The sequence below is a fragment of the Pyricularia pennisetigena genome, chromosome 6 (genome assembly GCF_004337985.1).
Source record: "Pyricularia pennisetigena strain Br36 chromosome 6, whole genome shotgun sequence".
Classification (NCBI taxonomy): Eukaryota; Fungi; Ascomycota; class Sordariomycetes; order Magnaporthales; family Pyriculariaceae; genus Pyricularia; species Pyricularia pennisetigena.
The window spans coordinates 576847-590545 of NC_043744.1; the positions used below are offsets into that span (position 1 = coordinate 576847).

The window sequence follows — 13699 nt, forward strand, 5'->3', positions numbered from 1 at the left end:
CGAAATATGGACATTTCTCGCTCTATTTATTCGGTTCTAAAGGCTGTTACGCTTGGGTCAGTAGCCCCCAAAATTTCTTTGTCGAGTTATATTTTCCCTTTTTACCAATAGAGCGTGAGGTACTTACTTGCTCCGATCCGCCTGATTCGTGCAGTTACGGTCTGTCATCAGCGACTTCGGCGCCTCGATTTAGCCTGCTGCCCCGCCCGCTAACACGACTGGGAGTCATCACCGGGCAAAAACTACCTGGCCTGCATTGCTAATTTGTGGTCCTTTTGCATGAGATGGAGCTGGTCCGGCCTGAATCTCGGTGCCGATCACGAAATCCCGAACAGTCAGTGGCTGTAATGAAATAGAAGGACAGGAAAAAACAAACGGACAAAGACGACATCTCAACAACCTACAGCAGATCTAAGCCCAGCGTAGGATGTGCGGTGCATCGGTACTCTACGACATTTACATACTGCATCCTAACCTTACCAGCAATTATGGCAGCCGAGGCCTCAACCACAGCTAATGACTTGGTCTATGTAACTGCGGAAGCAGCCTCAGACTTCGTCCAGAAGTTACTTGAAAAGCACGGAGTTCCACCTAGCCATGCGTCGGTGGTTGCATCAGGTCTTGTCCAGGCAGACCTTCGTGGCGTCGAGTCCCATGGCATAAACCGCATTCCCTCTTACGTCGAGCGCATCAGGCAAGGTGTGCTTGATCCCAAAGCAACTCCCGAGCTGAAGCAGGTGACACCAGCGGTCGCCCAGGTCGACGCCCACAATGCATTCGGCTTCGTCGCCGCTCACATGGCCATGGAGAGCGCCATCGAGATGGCCCGTGTCTACGGGATAGGCATGGTCTCAGTGAAGCATTCAAACCACTTTGGCATGTCGGCTTGGATTGTGCAGCAGGCCGTGGATGCGGGCATGATGAGCCTCGTTTTCACCAACTCAAGCCCGGCCATGCCGGTATGGGGAGGGCGCGAGCAGCTGCTGGGTGTTAGTCCCATCGCCTGCGGCGCCCCTTCGGAGCCGACTCCTTTCATTCTGGATATGGCGCCATCCGTTGCGGCGCGAGGCAAGATCCACAAAGCCAAGCGCCGAGGCGAGAAGATTCCGACCGACTGGGCGCTGGATGCCCAAGGCAACAGGACGGACGACCCGGCGGCCGCGCTCAACGGCGGTGTGATGCTGCCCATGGGCGGGCCAAAGGGATCAGGCCTGGCGCTGATGATGGATGTCTTCTCGGGCGTCTTGTCCGGCTCGGCATACGCGGGGCACGTCGCTGGCCCCTACGACCCGTCCCGAGCGGGCGATGTGGGTCACTTCATCATGGCCGTAAAGCCGGATCTGTTCATGGGCATGGAAGAGTTCAAGGAGAGGATGAAGTACTTGTATGAAAGGGTTGTGGGTTGTGAGAAGATGGCAGGAGTTGATCGAATTTACTTCCCTGGCGAGATTGAGCTACTCAGGGCAGAGGAGAGAACCAAGAGCGGAATCCCATATAGTCGTGGGGAGATCGAAGCATTGAATAGGGAAGCGGAACAAGTAGGCTCCTCGAAGATCCAAGAGATGGTTGCTAAATAGATGAACGACTGGTGAGGCTTTTAATTAATCTGCACTTGTCTGCTTCCTTTTTTACTTAGTTTTGCTTTCTTCGCCTCGGTCATGCAAGAGCGCTGGTTGAATAGTCCAGATCCTATCAAAGAGTCAGTAGTCGATGCTAGGTTTGGGCAACGCAGACAGAAAAGAGGGTTGGTTGTCCAGACATCTGTACAATTTCTCATCAATCCAACCCAATCTGGTCGAAGGGTCGACAAGGGAACCCTTGTCTACCAAAAATCATTTCAGTGAATAAACTAATGACTTGTATGCACTGATGTACAGTCTTGTCAGATTCCACAGCATGGGGAGCATCTTGTTGATAATCAATTCATGAGACCCGATGCATCAACAAGAGCCCTGGTAGCTCAATTGGCTAGAGCGTCGGACTTTTAATCCGAAGGCTGCGGGTTCGACCCCCGCCTGGGGCGAGTCCTTCTCTTTTTGTCTTCGAGACCTTTTTGGTCTCGGTTTTGTCAGCGTCTGTCATGCCGAAAGAAGGTTTATTACTCGAGCCCTATGCCGTAAAGAGCTGGCAGGTAGGTCTAGGTGCGATTTGACACACCATGTCCTTTTTTGCTGATCAGCTCGTGAAACAGCGAGGTATGGAAATCGGTATCAGATTGGATACGTATGGAATCTTGCTCGTCTTTGTGGTGGTAGGTTGCCGCCAACAGAAACCGAAAGGTCTCTGAAATAATGAAAAAGGCGCGTCGGTACTGAGGGGAAGAGACTCCATGACTGTTTGTCAGTTATATATATCTCAGCTTCAAAAGTGCAAAAAANNGAAACAAAGAGAAGACACGTTTTTATTTCTTGTTCTCTTGCCTGGAAAGTCACTTCGGTATAGCATTTTAACCTCAATTGCAATGAGAAGTACAACCCTGGCAAATACTTGGGCTGTGGTCTGCTAAAAGTTGCAACTTCGAGCAAACTATGGTATGGTTGGTTTATGCTCGAGAATACCCCAATGCGCAGCTGACTTTCGAAACTCTCGGACTTGCAGGCCATAGGATTGGAGGGTACACCATCGGATGTCAATAAGCGGAAAGTTGCAATAGTTGCTTTCTATCAATTTTGAGCAGTTCAAGAACACACTTCATTCAATGCACGTCAACCAGAGTGTCTGACCTTGATATGGATATTGGCCGTAGAACGAGCAGTTGTTGGTAGCTGAAGAGATAGCTCGGCCATCAAACAACCCCTAAGTTTACTCCCGATCTGACTTTAGCTGAGTGATCTCGCCTTGGATAAGGTAAGGAGGTACCTAGGTAAATCCTTATCCAAGATAAGGTAGGTATCTCCTGGAGCCCACTGTGAATAGCAGTGCTTGACCATGGCCACTTGGTATAGGAACCCGAATGTGTTTGAAGAATGTACAGAAGGCGACTGATTTAAACATTAGACATAACAGTAACACCCAAACCTCAAAACTGGGCAGGTGCTGCCACTAATCGAAAGGGCAGGTACATCACATCATATCGCTCCATGATGATGTACCAGGGAAGGCACGTGCAAGAATACCAACAACAACGGGCCTTCCCTTTGCGTCTGCCCCAGTCACAGCACAAAATTTCGATCGAATCCAAAGCAGACCACCTGGACTCACGTTGACCTACCCACCTTGCCGCCAACTGCGATCCAGAGTCTGTTTGCCATAGTTAATCCAAGTCTTTGACTTTTGTATCAGCTCCATCAACCATATTCTATACTGGTACTAACCAACAGAAAACTACTCAGGTGCAACATGGCAGATTCGGAGGCAGAAACGGCAAGTCAGCCGTCAACCTCACCAATCTCTTCATTGCCTGGTGTTGAAGGAGGCGAGGTGCACAGCCAAACAGTAGCCATTGAACCGCACAATGCTCAGCAGACACTGTCGCCAGCTGCATCGAAACACCTACGAAACCCTGCCACGTCTTCCTCACTTCCTGATATCAACACCATACTTAAACGTAATGCCGATATCACGCCCAAGAAATACGGCACAGGTACGATGTTGTGACTGATGAGGCACATCCCACATCTGATCCGTTACGCAGGCGACGGCTAACTTCTTGCAAGGGACTGGTGTATCCAAAATGTTCCCTGCGCCATCGGCTGCCAGACGTAAAGCCTCCAGGAAGACCAACGATGAAAATGCACCAGTCCCAAAGCCGCAACCATCGTCTACTCGGTTCGACATCGAAAATAATGGCGGGTCCTCAGAGCAGGAGACACTCGACATTAACAACACGCCAGTAAGTGAGGTGATCACAGCCAGACAGATCGTCACGAATGGTACTGGGAATGGCAAAATCGATCCTGCTGGCTTCGCACCGGTCGGTACTGTTACTGCTCTCAACGACGCCGAGACTGCAGCCGATGCAAGAGCCGTCATCTACGCATCGGTCCTGGATGAGGAGATGGTAGATCCGTGCGAACTTGAGGCCAAAAGTGGCCCTCATTTTCATATAGAAGCTATTGTCGGTCACCGCTGCGTCCAAGGCATCGGCATCGAGGTTTTGGCCAAATGGGGACAGGATCACCACCTTCCCAACTCATGGGAGCCCGAGGCTATCATACACGCCGATGCCAGGGACCTTCTCCTAGATTACTGGGATACAATCCCTGGAGGCCGCCTCCAGGAGCTACGCGGCACTGGCCATGAGAACGATGTTTTTGCCCTACACCGCTATGACGCAAGACCGAACGACGCCTGTGAGGGCTCCGCGCCTAAGAGCAAAAAGATCAAGTTGATGCCGAATAAGTTAAAATCAGCAAAGCCTCCCAAAGCGGTGCTACTCGTTGAAGTGGAGTACTGTGGCTACCGGGGAACAACATGGGTACCTGATAAGTTGCTTAGGGAAGATCTCCCCGTCTTGATGAGCAAGTACTGGGCTCTGGCTGGAGGCCGTCCTGTCGGCTTTTAGCGCGTCCAGGCAGCATGACATGATGAGACAGGCGTCGAATGTTTTAATGAAGCACATCGGAGGATGATGCGACAGAAGCGGTCACTAAGCACCTTTCTTTGTTCTTTCATCTATGATTGCAAATAACCTTGCTTCTATATTATGCTAAAAAGGACTCATACATGAAACACAAATGAGATAGCTTTGGGGAATCTCTGGAAGGAGACACAGACAAGTGAGGAGGAACAAAATGGTGGGGATTATAAGTTCCCATCTGAAAGATCTCAATGTAGTTAAGTGCTCAGCTTTGCTATATTCTAATATAAATTTGCACTATTGTCTATTGCAACCTAACCCTTGATCTTCAGATCCCCTGAGGGGTCTTTTCGATTCCCAAGCACCCATCAAGTAGATTTTTGGCGTATTTCATCCTCTTAGCCGCTCTTTGCAGGCCGTCACGCCGTCAAGTGAAGCCGAAAGAGCATGGCATCTGCGTTGAAGTCTCTCGACAGGTTTCTTTGGGGCACAAACCCCGATGAAGTTCATTTTGGATTAAGCGGTCCAGACATTTTGCCCACCAATGGTACCGAAAAATGCTTGGCTGCGCTGAGACTATATTACGGTGCCAACTTTGTGTCTAGTAGGTAGGCGATGACCATCAATACCCCCTGGATGCGCTTGCTCAAGGACTTAACATGTAACACCAGTGGAAAATGTCGGGATCGGTTTCGAGCCGCTTTGGCGTGGGAATCTTATGCATAATATTAATATGGAAGGGATTGCCATCCAGGTTGAAGCGGTGCTCAGAATAGCTGACTGACACCCATTTCCCATGTTCGGCGTCCAAACACTCCTTAACTCCGCGCAGCATGCCCATGAGGGCCTCATTGCCGCCGCAAGAAAGGGCGTCGGCGGTGCTTTTGTCGATGACCAAGTCGAACCGGCCTTTGCTGCAGAGGTGCGTCGGGTCAATCCTGGTGGCATCAGCGACGAGGTAGTTCATTATGACATCCCCAAACGCCAAATTCTCCAGCTGTCTACCCCGTTCAATGGCCAACGGCTCGTAGTCAATGTTTGTGACATTGGAAAAGCCGCGAGCCCGCAAGTGATTGTGCAAATCACTGTTCCCAGAACCCAATTGCAGGATCCGCGAGCTCTTGGGTAGCTGTGAGAGCAGGGGCTCTAGTATGGCCATGAAGCTTTCAGATGTGATGAGCCATTCAAACTTGGTCTCCGAAGAAAACCGCTCGTGCCAGTATTCTCGCTTGTCAAAATCCACGGGCATCGTATTATTGGTTTAAGCGGCGATTTATTTTGAGTAAAGAATGGTAGAGAGGGACAAGGGCGATTGGCATTGAAAAGAGGCATCAACTGCTTCAAGGTGCACAAGAGTGTGCGGGTGTGTGGATTAATGCTGGTGGGACTATGATGGATCCAAAGAATTCTACATCACTGTGAGCAAATATGAGGACATGGTCAGTAGAGGCGGCGGTTGCAGTAAAGTGCGAAACGGGCAAGTGAGTGAAAAAAAAACTTTTACACCAAATAACTTCATCTTGCAAAACAGGATGTTCTTTGGCACGAGAGTAAAATAAAAATGACGTTGTTGGGTTTTTCTACTAACTACTTATTTCCCCCTCAACATCCAAAGTCTTGACGAATTTTACGTAGGTTACCCAAAAAAAAAAAAAAAAAAAAAAAAAAAAAAAAAAAAAAAACTGTCCATAGCTTAACCCGTATTTGACGCATCGAACCATTCTGCTGCAGCGACAGCTTCATCCAACGAAATACATATTAATATAACTGTTGAAGTTGTGTCTGCTGTCTTTGTTGAAGAAACATACAGCAGACTGGTTGGCCCCCACCATTAAGCACCAATGCTACAAGTTGACCCTGCAAGGAACAATCATACACTATATAAACATTAAAGATAGGAAATAATTCTCAAGGCAACGTGCCAGAGTGGTTAATGGGTCAGACTCGAATGGGGGTAGCGTAAGAGCTCCTCCTAGAGCATATCTGATGGCTTCGGCCGCACAAGTTCGAATCTTGTCGTTGTCGATTCTTTTTTTGCACACGATCCACCAGTTTTTAATTTGATCCATTTTTTTGATCATCGCATCGTAAACATATTTTTGGAGTATTAGTTTCGTGGTTTTATTAAATTGGATCTGGTGCATGAGTACTACGCGCATGTAGAATTCGATTTAGAAAGTATGGAGACACGACGATCGTCTACAGTGATCATGCAATCGGGGGAGTTGCCGTTATTAAACAGATGTTTCTTAATTGCTTTTGGATCTCCTCGATTACGGCTTCTGTCTTGTCTTCTTTCTTGAGCCAACCAACTAACTATACATACTGCATTCTCGTATACATGAAAGAAATAGGTGGAATTCGAAGGTTGAGTATACTTTTTTTTCTCATCTGAAGTTGCCAGTATGCATGTCGATGCGGTATAGTAACCGAAAAGACCAGAGCACCTCAGTTACATCAAAGGGACCTGCCCGTGGACTAGTTCTCGCTAGACACCTCCGCATAAGTGGATTAAGGACATTGGATCAAGTCTAACATTTCTGAGTTTTACGCTTAAATATACCTCCTGGGGATACGTTACCCTAAACCAAATACGTATATTCTGGGTTGTGGCAAAGCGACCCCCGGGGATCTATTCAAACGATTGTGTAATAAGATCCAAATCTTTCTTCCATCGTCAAACCCTTGTCATCTTTGCGGGCCCATCTATACCGCTCTTTTGAGAGAAGAAATGGTCACGATCTTCTAAGCCGTGAAGCCTGGTCTGCATTGATGATTGGGCATGAAACACAGGCAATAACTTTGTTGGGGAGAGGGAAAGAGAGAGATGACAGTCGACTATATGATGTTCTGAGAATCCAGAGAGGCACGAAACTTGGCGCATAGTGTTTTGGGAGTAGTTAGTATCAAGCGGGAGTACGTCTGGACTCGTTGTGCCTCAGGGGTGGGAAGGCTGCTGAAGCTCGTGTGACGGCGCGGCTCCCTTCGGATAAGTCCCAAGACATCGCGTCTATCAACTTGACACTTGTCGCAGGTGAGGCCTCTACTCAAGGGGAAGGTATCGTCTATTCTCTGGATGGACACCTACTCAAGAGATATCGGGGTTTGGTAAAGAGGGGTTTACGAGCTCCGCCACTGAGCGAAGCCAAGGAAGGGATATCAACTATTGCCTAGTAAAATGACTCGATAATGTGCGTTATATGATACTATACCAGAATAACCTGCCTGTTTAAAGTCTTGTCGACGTCAAAGTCACCGGCTGTTGGCCTTGCCGACGATGGTGTGGCTGGGTGGAGTCTCGCCTCGCAAGCGCCTATCCCGATCTAGAAATCATAGCCCGAGTCGGACTGTAGTTCCTCAGCCTACCGTGGTTAGGCACCCCCGTTTGATAGATTGAATTTGTTTCCCGCCAAACGAGACAAGCTTTTTCTCGGTGTGTCCGGCGGGGGTTGAAAGTAGCTTTGACAGTTTGTTTTTTTTTCTTCTCCATTATATCTTGCTTGCGTGACTCTTGACAGTTCATGCGTTGGCTGATCCTGAAACCGACTGACGCCCAACAACCCTGGCTGATCAAACAAACGAGCACGCCTAAAATTCTACGACATCCACCCCCAGCAACTCCGCGTCGACCGCGAATCGCTCTCCGAATTAGGTTCTCAGATCGCCATAGTCATGGCATCTAAGTTTCCAATTATGAGAGCACCTCGAGCGTCTTGAGGATCATGTACCGTGGCCACCAAGGGTAATCAACCCCATTGATGGGCGTCAGGATTTTCTAGCTCTTTGTCAATCAATTAGCCGCCCGGCTCATTCAATTTGGGGCTTTTTTTTTTTTTTCTTTCTTGCTCAAAAAATTCGAGCACAACATAACTTGTGTGTTTTAAATCGACGACAGAGCTGTAGTGAAGACGGTGACGTGTACCGTATCAAAAGTGTCACCAGTTCCTATCCAAGCCAGCTACAAGTGCTGAAAGTACATGGTGCACCATGTCCAAGGAAACAAAACAAAACAAAAAACGAGCGCTGTGAACAAGTTCCTTGGCCAAATCATGCTTCCAAGATACCTTGTTGAGCTTTCCATGGAAACAGCATATCCGCATCGCTCGGCCTGTCCCTGCCTGGATGTGAGGCCATATTCCCATCACGTTTGCTTGCAGTCATTATACGAGGCATTTAGTGAATGTATTCGCTCGGACTGCAGGCCAAGACAATAAATAATTCATCCCATCTTTCAGGAGTCCGGACGTCGTCGTCGCCGGGCACTGCCACATAGCGCCGATATGCAGAAAAGTGATCCGGCCGCCGGTAGTGGAGGTGTTCTACAGCCTAGACCAGTTGTAGTGTCCTGCTCGCGGGATCCATGGGTGTTGCCCTATATCTCTCCTGTAGTATTGGGTATGGTGGATTGCGATTGGCTCCTGGGGCCTGGTGGTACCCCACCAGGCGTGATCTCCCTCCTGGAGCGTTCCATTAGGATCGCTACAGTACAGTAGCTTAGGTTTTTTTACTGGGCCCACTGGCAGAGCGTTCAGCCGCTGTCAAAGCTGCTGGCGCAGAGCGGGGCAGTTTTCCCCCACTGAGATGAGCTTTAGGGATTTGCGATTGGCTACCCATCATGGTGCCAGGGCCAACCCCAACCCCAACCCCTGTGCTGCTTTAACAGCCTGGTCGCAAACTCCACAACTGTCACCACGCCGGCAACCCTGCGGCCGAGCCCGTCCATCGGTGACAGTATCTTGGCCATCATCAATACTACCATCTAACAAATCCCTGCCATCCCCATCCGTTGACATGCTTGACATGCAGCGGCCCGTTCGCTCTCCTTGTTTGTAAATGATCACCTCTTGTTTGGATCTTCGCGGGGTCGCCGCCATGAACCCTTGATAGTCACTCAGTCAGTCAGTCAGTCACTCACTCGGGTAGGCCGGTCCATCAAGCCCTGCCCGGTGGACCGTCCGGATAACCCGGCTCTCCATTATACCGATCAATGTTGTATGGTTGCACAAGCCGTCCAGATCCGTGACCCCCAGCATGCCCAGATATCACCATGTTTGCTAGCTAGCTGGGCCTCGTTTCTCCACTGTCTGAACGCTCAAGGAGATGGCGATACAACGCCTCCTGCCTACAGCTGGACCCCTGGTCTTGGTTTCACTCAGCAAGATTGGTCGTATTTGCTTGGCACAAGGCAAAGTCTTTGCCGTATTACCACGTATCTTTCACCTCCAAGGTGAGAGGGCCTCATCCTCACGATCTCTATATATAGAGACCTTTGCTACGCCGTGTAGATGTTGTTTTTCCCTTTCTCTTCTCATCATCCTCATCGACATCAACTCCTCAACTCTACTCTCCAGTCCTCTCGACTTCCCCGTTCTGTTCCACCCCATTTGGCCCGGTGCCTTTCTATTCTACACCTATCTTCGATAATCAACTTGTCCATTGTTTCCGAGAAACATCACAGACCTTAAAACCTATTACTCCTCACATCTCCTCAACAAAACAAAACAAACAAATCTCCCGCCAAAATGTTCGCCAAGGCCACCATTGTTTCCATCCTTCTCGCTGGTGCCGAGCTCGTCTCGGGCCACGCTGCCATCATCAACGCCGTTGGCGACGCTGGCGGTGTTGGCATGGCTCTCGGTGTCGACACTGCCACTCCCCGTGACGGAACCCGACGCAACCCCTTCCAGCAGGATGCCACCCGCTTCCGTGGTGCCTCCAAGGAGACTGTCGGCGAGACCCTCGCCGGAGGCACCAACAACGTCCAGGCCGGTACTCAGGCCATTATGGCTGAGACTGGCTCCGAGCTTCCTCAGGTTTCCGCTGGTGGTAAACTCGAGATGACCCTTCACCAGGTCAACGGTGACGGTGCCGGTTAGTTGCTGTTTCCTACCGGGCTAGCTATTTTTATTACATTGTCTAGGTTTACTAACTCGTGCTTTTCAACCCACATCTAGGCCCCTACACCTGCAAGATCAACTCGGACGGCACTGCAGCTCAGTGGACCTCCATCCAGGTTGCCACCCAGGTTCCGGGCCGCAACTCCCGCAACCGGGACGGTGCCCAGACTGACTTCCCTCTTGTCGCCTCTATCCCTGCTTCCCAAACATGCACTGGTACCGTCGCTGGTCAAGAGAACGTCTGCCTTGTCCGCTGTGAGAACGGCGCTCGCGCTGGTCCCTTTGGCGGTATCGTTCCTGTCCAGATGGCCGGTGCAGGTGCCGGTGCCGGAGCTGGTGCCGGTCGCAACGGCACTGCTCCCGCTGGCGCTGAGCGCCGCAACGCTCAGGCTCTGGCTCGCCGGGCCCTTGCTCGCGACATTGTCCGCCGCGAGGCTCTCCTGCGCAAGGTCATGAAGCGGGCTATGATCGAGACCGAGGAGGACATTGAGGATGACGAGGAGTAAGGAGATTGGACTGGCTGGTCCTTTCTTGACAAGAAGACAAAATGATGAGGTGGATTGGTGTTTTTTCTTTTTTTCTGATTTCGTTCCCTTGTTTCTTTTTTTTCCGCCTGCGGATACGGGGTCTACAGGACGGGGAGGATCGAGGATAGACACATGGGCTTTCACGCATTCCCACATCAAAAGCGAAGAAAGCAGCGGACTCTGGAGTTGACGGTTGCTTGAGTTTCATTTGTTCATATACCCCCCCTGGTTTGGGATTACGGACCCGAAACCACGGGAAATTTGTACAATATATATAAAGATAAAAGAGGTGTTTGTGTTGTCAATATCATCAGGATCATCTTAACAAAAAAAAAAAAAAAAACACCAACGTCCCTGATGCAAATTGTGATGATTATTTGAACTAAACTAGTCGGTGCTGCTTTATAATGCTTAACGCGAACGCAACATAATCATATATCGAAATCTTAAACTCGGCCTGGGTCAAAAGATTGAAGGGCATTTTCCCCCCTATCCCAGCTCTTGACATATCCTGGGGTAGACTGTTCACTCGACCGTGATTTTGTATGGCTGAGTGGCTTAGTCGACTCTTTAGGGGGGAACCTTGGTAGTCAACGTTTCAATCCTCTCCCCCATGCCCCAAGGCTCATTTGCCAGCTGGACTCAAGATGCCCGGCTTGACTGCACAGGTCTCGAAAGCCTTGATTACGTCGACCACAGTAACCACTAGCTGCCTCCGATCGCCCAGAACCAACAGTCTGTCGATCCCAGCCCAGGCAGTCAACTTCCTCTGCACTTTTCCGAACTGTTCCTCAAACACACTCTGCCCCAACGCAGGGACGCCTCCGGCCCCAGCGCCCATAAAAGTCCTTGCCCATGCCCACACCGTCAGCGTATAGCGACAGTCAGCACCAAAGGCAAGCCTTACCGCCTGGCACAGGATTACCATGTATCCCATCGTCAGCATCTGCAGCTCCTTTTTGGTCGGGAAGTTCTGCACAGTAAAAGGCATCCCATCTTCGGGCTCATTGCAAGTCTGAACAAGGATTCGCACCAGCTCGAAAAGATCCTGGACAAACGGTGGTCCGCACCGCCTCCTAGCCATGAGGCACCCGGTGAGAGCATATTTGAGGGCGGGCACGTAGCTGAAACTGGCCTTGAACATGCCCGCCATTGTCATGTGGACATTGGGCAGCGGCTCTACGTGGGCTGGCCAGGCATGGCCGCCGTATCCGGACTTGGTGATGGTCTCAACGGAGGCAGCAAACTGTGACACCATCTCGGTCTTGGCAGCCTCGCTGCTCTTGAGGACCGAGTAGAAGCCAGAAGTGCAATTACCTGCGACTTGCAACATGGTCTTTTGCTGGTCCAAAATTACCTCACATCGACGGACCGCATCTGTCTCAGTTGCAGCCCCGCAAGCCTCGAGGTGCTCATTGTATTCCCTTTTACATGTGGTGCCTGTGTCGGAAAGCAACAAACATCCCGGCGTTAGTTGGTGATCACTTCCACGCATACTTGAACTCGATTGGGGTCCCAAGGGCGGTCACATACACTGGCAGTGGAAAAACTGCGTCTGGCGAAGAATCTCCTCTCGCAGCAGCACATCCAGTCGCGGGTCGCAATAGGACACAGTGATTTCGCCACCAGCATCAATGGCCTTGAGCGAGCGGACACGAATCTTACTGCCCTCGAAGAAGACGTGCGCATTAGGGCTGCAATCGTGGTTGATCATGGACACGACAAGATCCAAGCTAGTGCCGAAGGAGACATCCGCCTCGGCAGGACGGATATTCATACTATTGGTAAAGATCTACCGAGACAGTGTCGTTAGCAGGCTCGAGTATGGAAGCTAGATGAGCTGGGAAAAGCAGTGAACCAAAAGGACTTGGGAGGTGAGTAAAACCCACGATGCACAGCAGCTCCCAGACAGTCATAAAGTCAACCTCTGTACCCATCCTACGTCCCCAATCGTGCACCTTTGCAAGGATGTCGTTTCTCAAGTCCTCGTCCTGCTCTTCAAAGTGCGATTCGAGCTTCATCAACGCCTTCCATTGTCTCTCGGTGAACCGGCCGTCCTTCTTGAGCAGCAGCAGGCGATACATGGCTAACGTGGTCGGTCCCATGGCTGGCGCTTCGCTCAGCACAGCCTTGCATTCGAGCTTGTGGAAGGCCTTCCAGGCGTTCCTCTGACATGCCCGTGAACAATAGCGCCCTACCTTGCATCCACTGCAGAGCAACATGGCGACTGGCTTGGGAGGCATGAGTAATGTGGCGCCGAGCTGTTCAGCTGCCATGGCGCCGAGATTGTCGATGCCCGAGGGCGTCGTGGTGTAACACCAATCGCAGACATGGCGAGCCGAGGGGTCTCGCACATTGATGATGGGGGACGAGCGGAAGATTTCGACGCCGGTGGGGATGGCGGCAGTGGTGAAGAGGCCGGAGCCAGCATTGGGTATGTTTGACTCTCGAATCTCAAGTGGCCGACCGGCTAAGGCTGCGGTGAGGATAAGGCGACAGAGATCTGGGTCATCGTGAATGTTGCTGCGGGCGTTGGTGTCTTGACCAAATGAGTCCATTTTGATTGAGTGAGTTGAGACTGGGCTGAATGGGATATGATGGCAGGAATAAGATGAAGAACGCACGAGGGTTTGATAAGGGCAGAGGTCGTAACGTGTCTCTTGGCAGAGTGAAACCCAAAGAAAGAAGCTATTGGTGGTTCAAGGTAAAGGGAAAAGTTCTTTGGGACTTGTTCTGTTTGTGTGCAAGTGGTTTGC

The 13699-nt window shown here is 50.5% G+C and overlaps 6 protein-coding genes across 6 annotated transcripts; 4 read left to right on the plus strand and 2 right to left on the minus strand.

Annotated features, from left to right (window-relative positions):
• Positions 1–488: 488 nt before the first annotated feature.
• On the plus strand, positions 489–1577 carry PpBr36_04052 (uncharacterized protein; the record flags this gene model as incomplete). The annotated part of the gene is made up of 1 exon (XM_029891218.1): positions 489–1577. The coding sequence occupies one exon, from the start codon at positions 489–491 to the stop codon at positions 1575–1577; it is 1089 nt and encodes a 362-aa protein (XP_029750529.1).
• A 1756-nt stretch (positions 1578–3333) lies between these two features.
• Positions 3334–4504, plus strand: PpBr36_04053 (uncharacterized protein; the record flags this gene model as incomplete). The annotated part of the gene is made up of 2 exons (XM_029891219.1): positions 3334–3583; positions 3657–4504. Coding segments are annotated over 2 exons (1098 nt in total), but the record flags the coding sequence as incomplete, so codon positions are not given.
• Positions 4505–5165: 661 nt separating this feature from the next.
• On the minus strand, positions 5166–5768 carry PpBr36_04054 (uncharacterized protein; the record flags this gene model as incomplete). The annotated part of the gene is made up of 1 exon (XM_029891220.1): positions 5166–5768. One exon carries the CDS (start codon positions 5766–5768, stop codon positions 5166–5168), a length of 603 nt encoding a protein of 200 aa, XP_029750514.1.
• Positions 5769–7796: 2028 nt separating this feature from the next.
• PpBr36_04055 (uncharacterized protein) lies at positions 7797–7916 on the plus strand (the record flags this gene model as incomplete). Its single annotated transcript, XM_029891221.1, has 1 exon — positions 7797–7916. The coding sequence occupies one exon, from the start codon at positions 7797–7799 to the stop codon at positions 7914–7916; it is 120 nt and encodes a 39-aa protein (XP_029750513.1).
• A 2125-nt stretch (positions 7917–10041) lies between these two features.
• Positions 10042–10922, plus strand: PpBr36_04056 (uncharacterized protein; the record flags this gene model as incomplete). Its single annotated transcript, XM_029891222.1, has 2 exons — positions 10042–10390; positions 10474–10922. 2 exons carry the CDS (start codon positions 10042–10044, stop codon positions 10920–10922), a joined length of 798 nt encoding a protein of 265 aa, XP_029750541.1.
• Positions 10923–11568: 646 nt separating this feature from the next.
• On the minus strand, positions 11569–13501 carry PpBr36_04057 (uncharacterized protein; the record flags this gene model as incomplete). Its single annotated transcript, XM_029891223.1, has 3 exons — positions 11569–12383; positions 12477–12735; positions 12833–13501. The coding sequence occupies 3 exons, from the start codon at positions 13499–13501 to the stop codon at positions 11569–11571; spliced, it is 1743 nt and encodes a 580-aa protein (XP_029750515.1).
• Between the last annotated feature and the right edge of the window lie 198 nt (positions 13502–13699).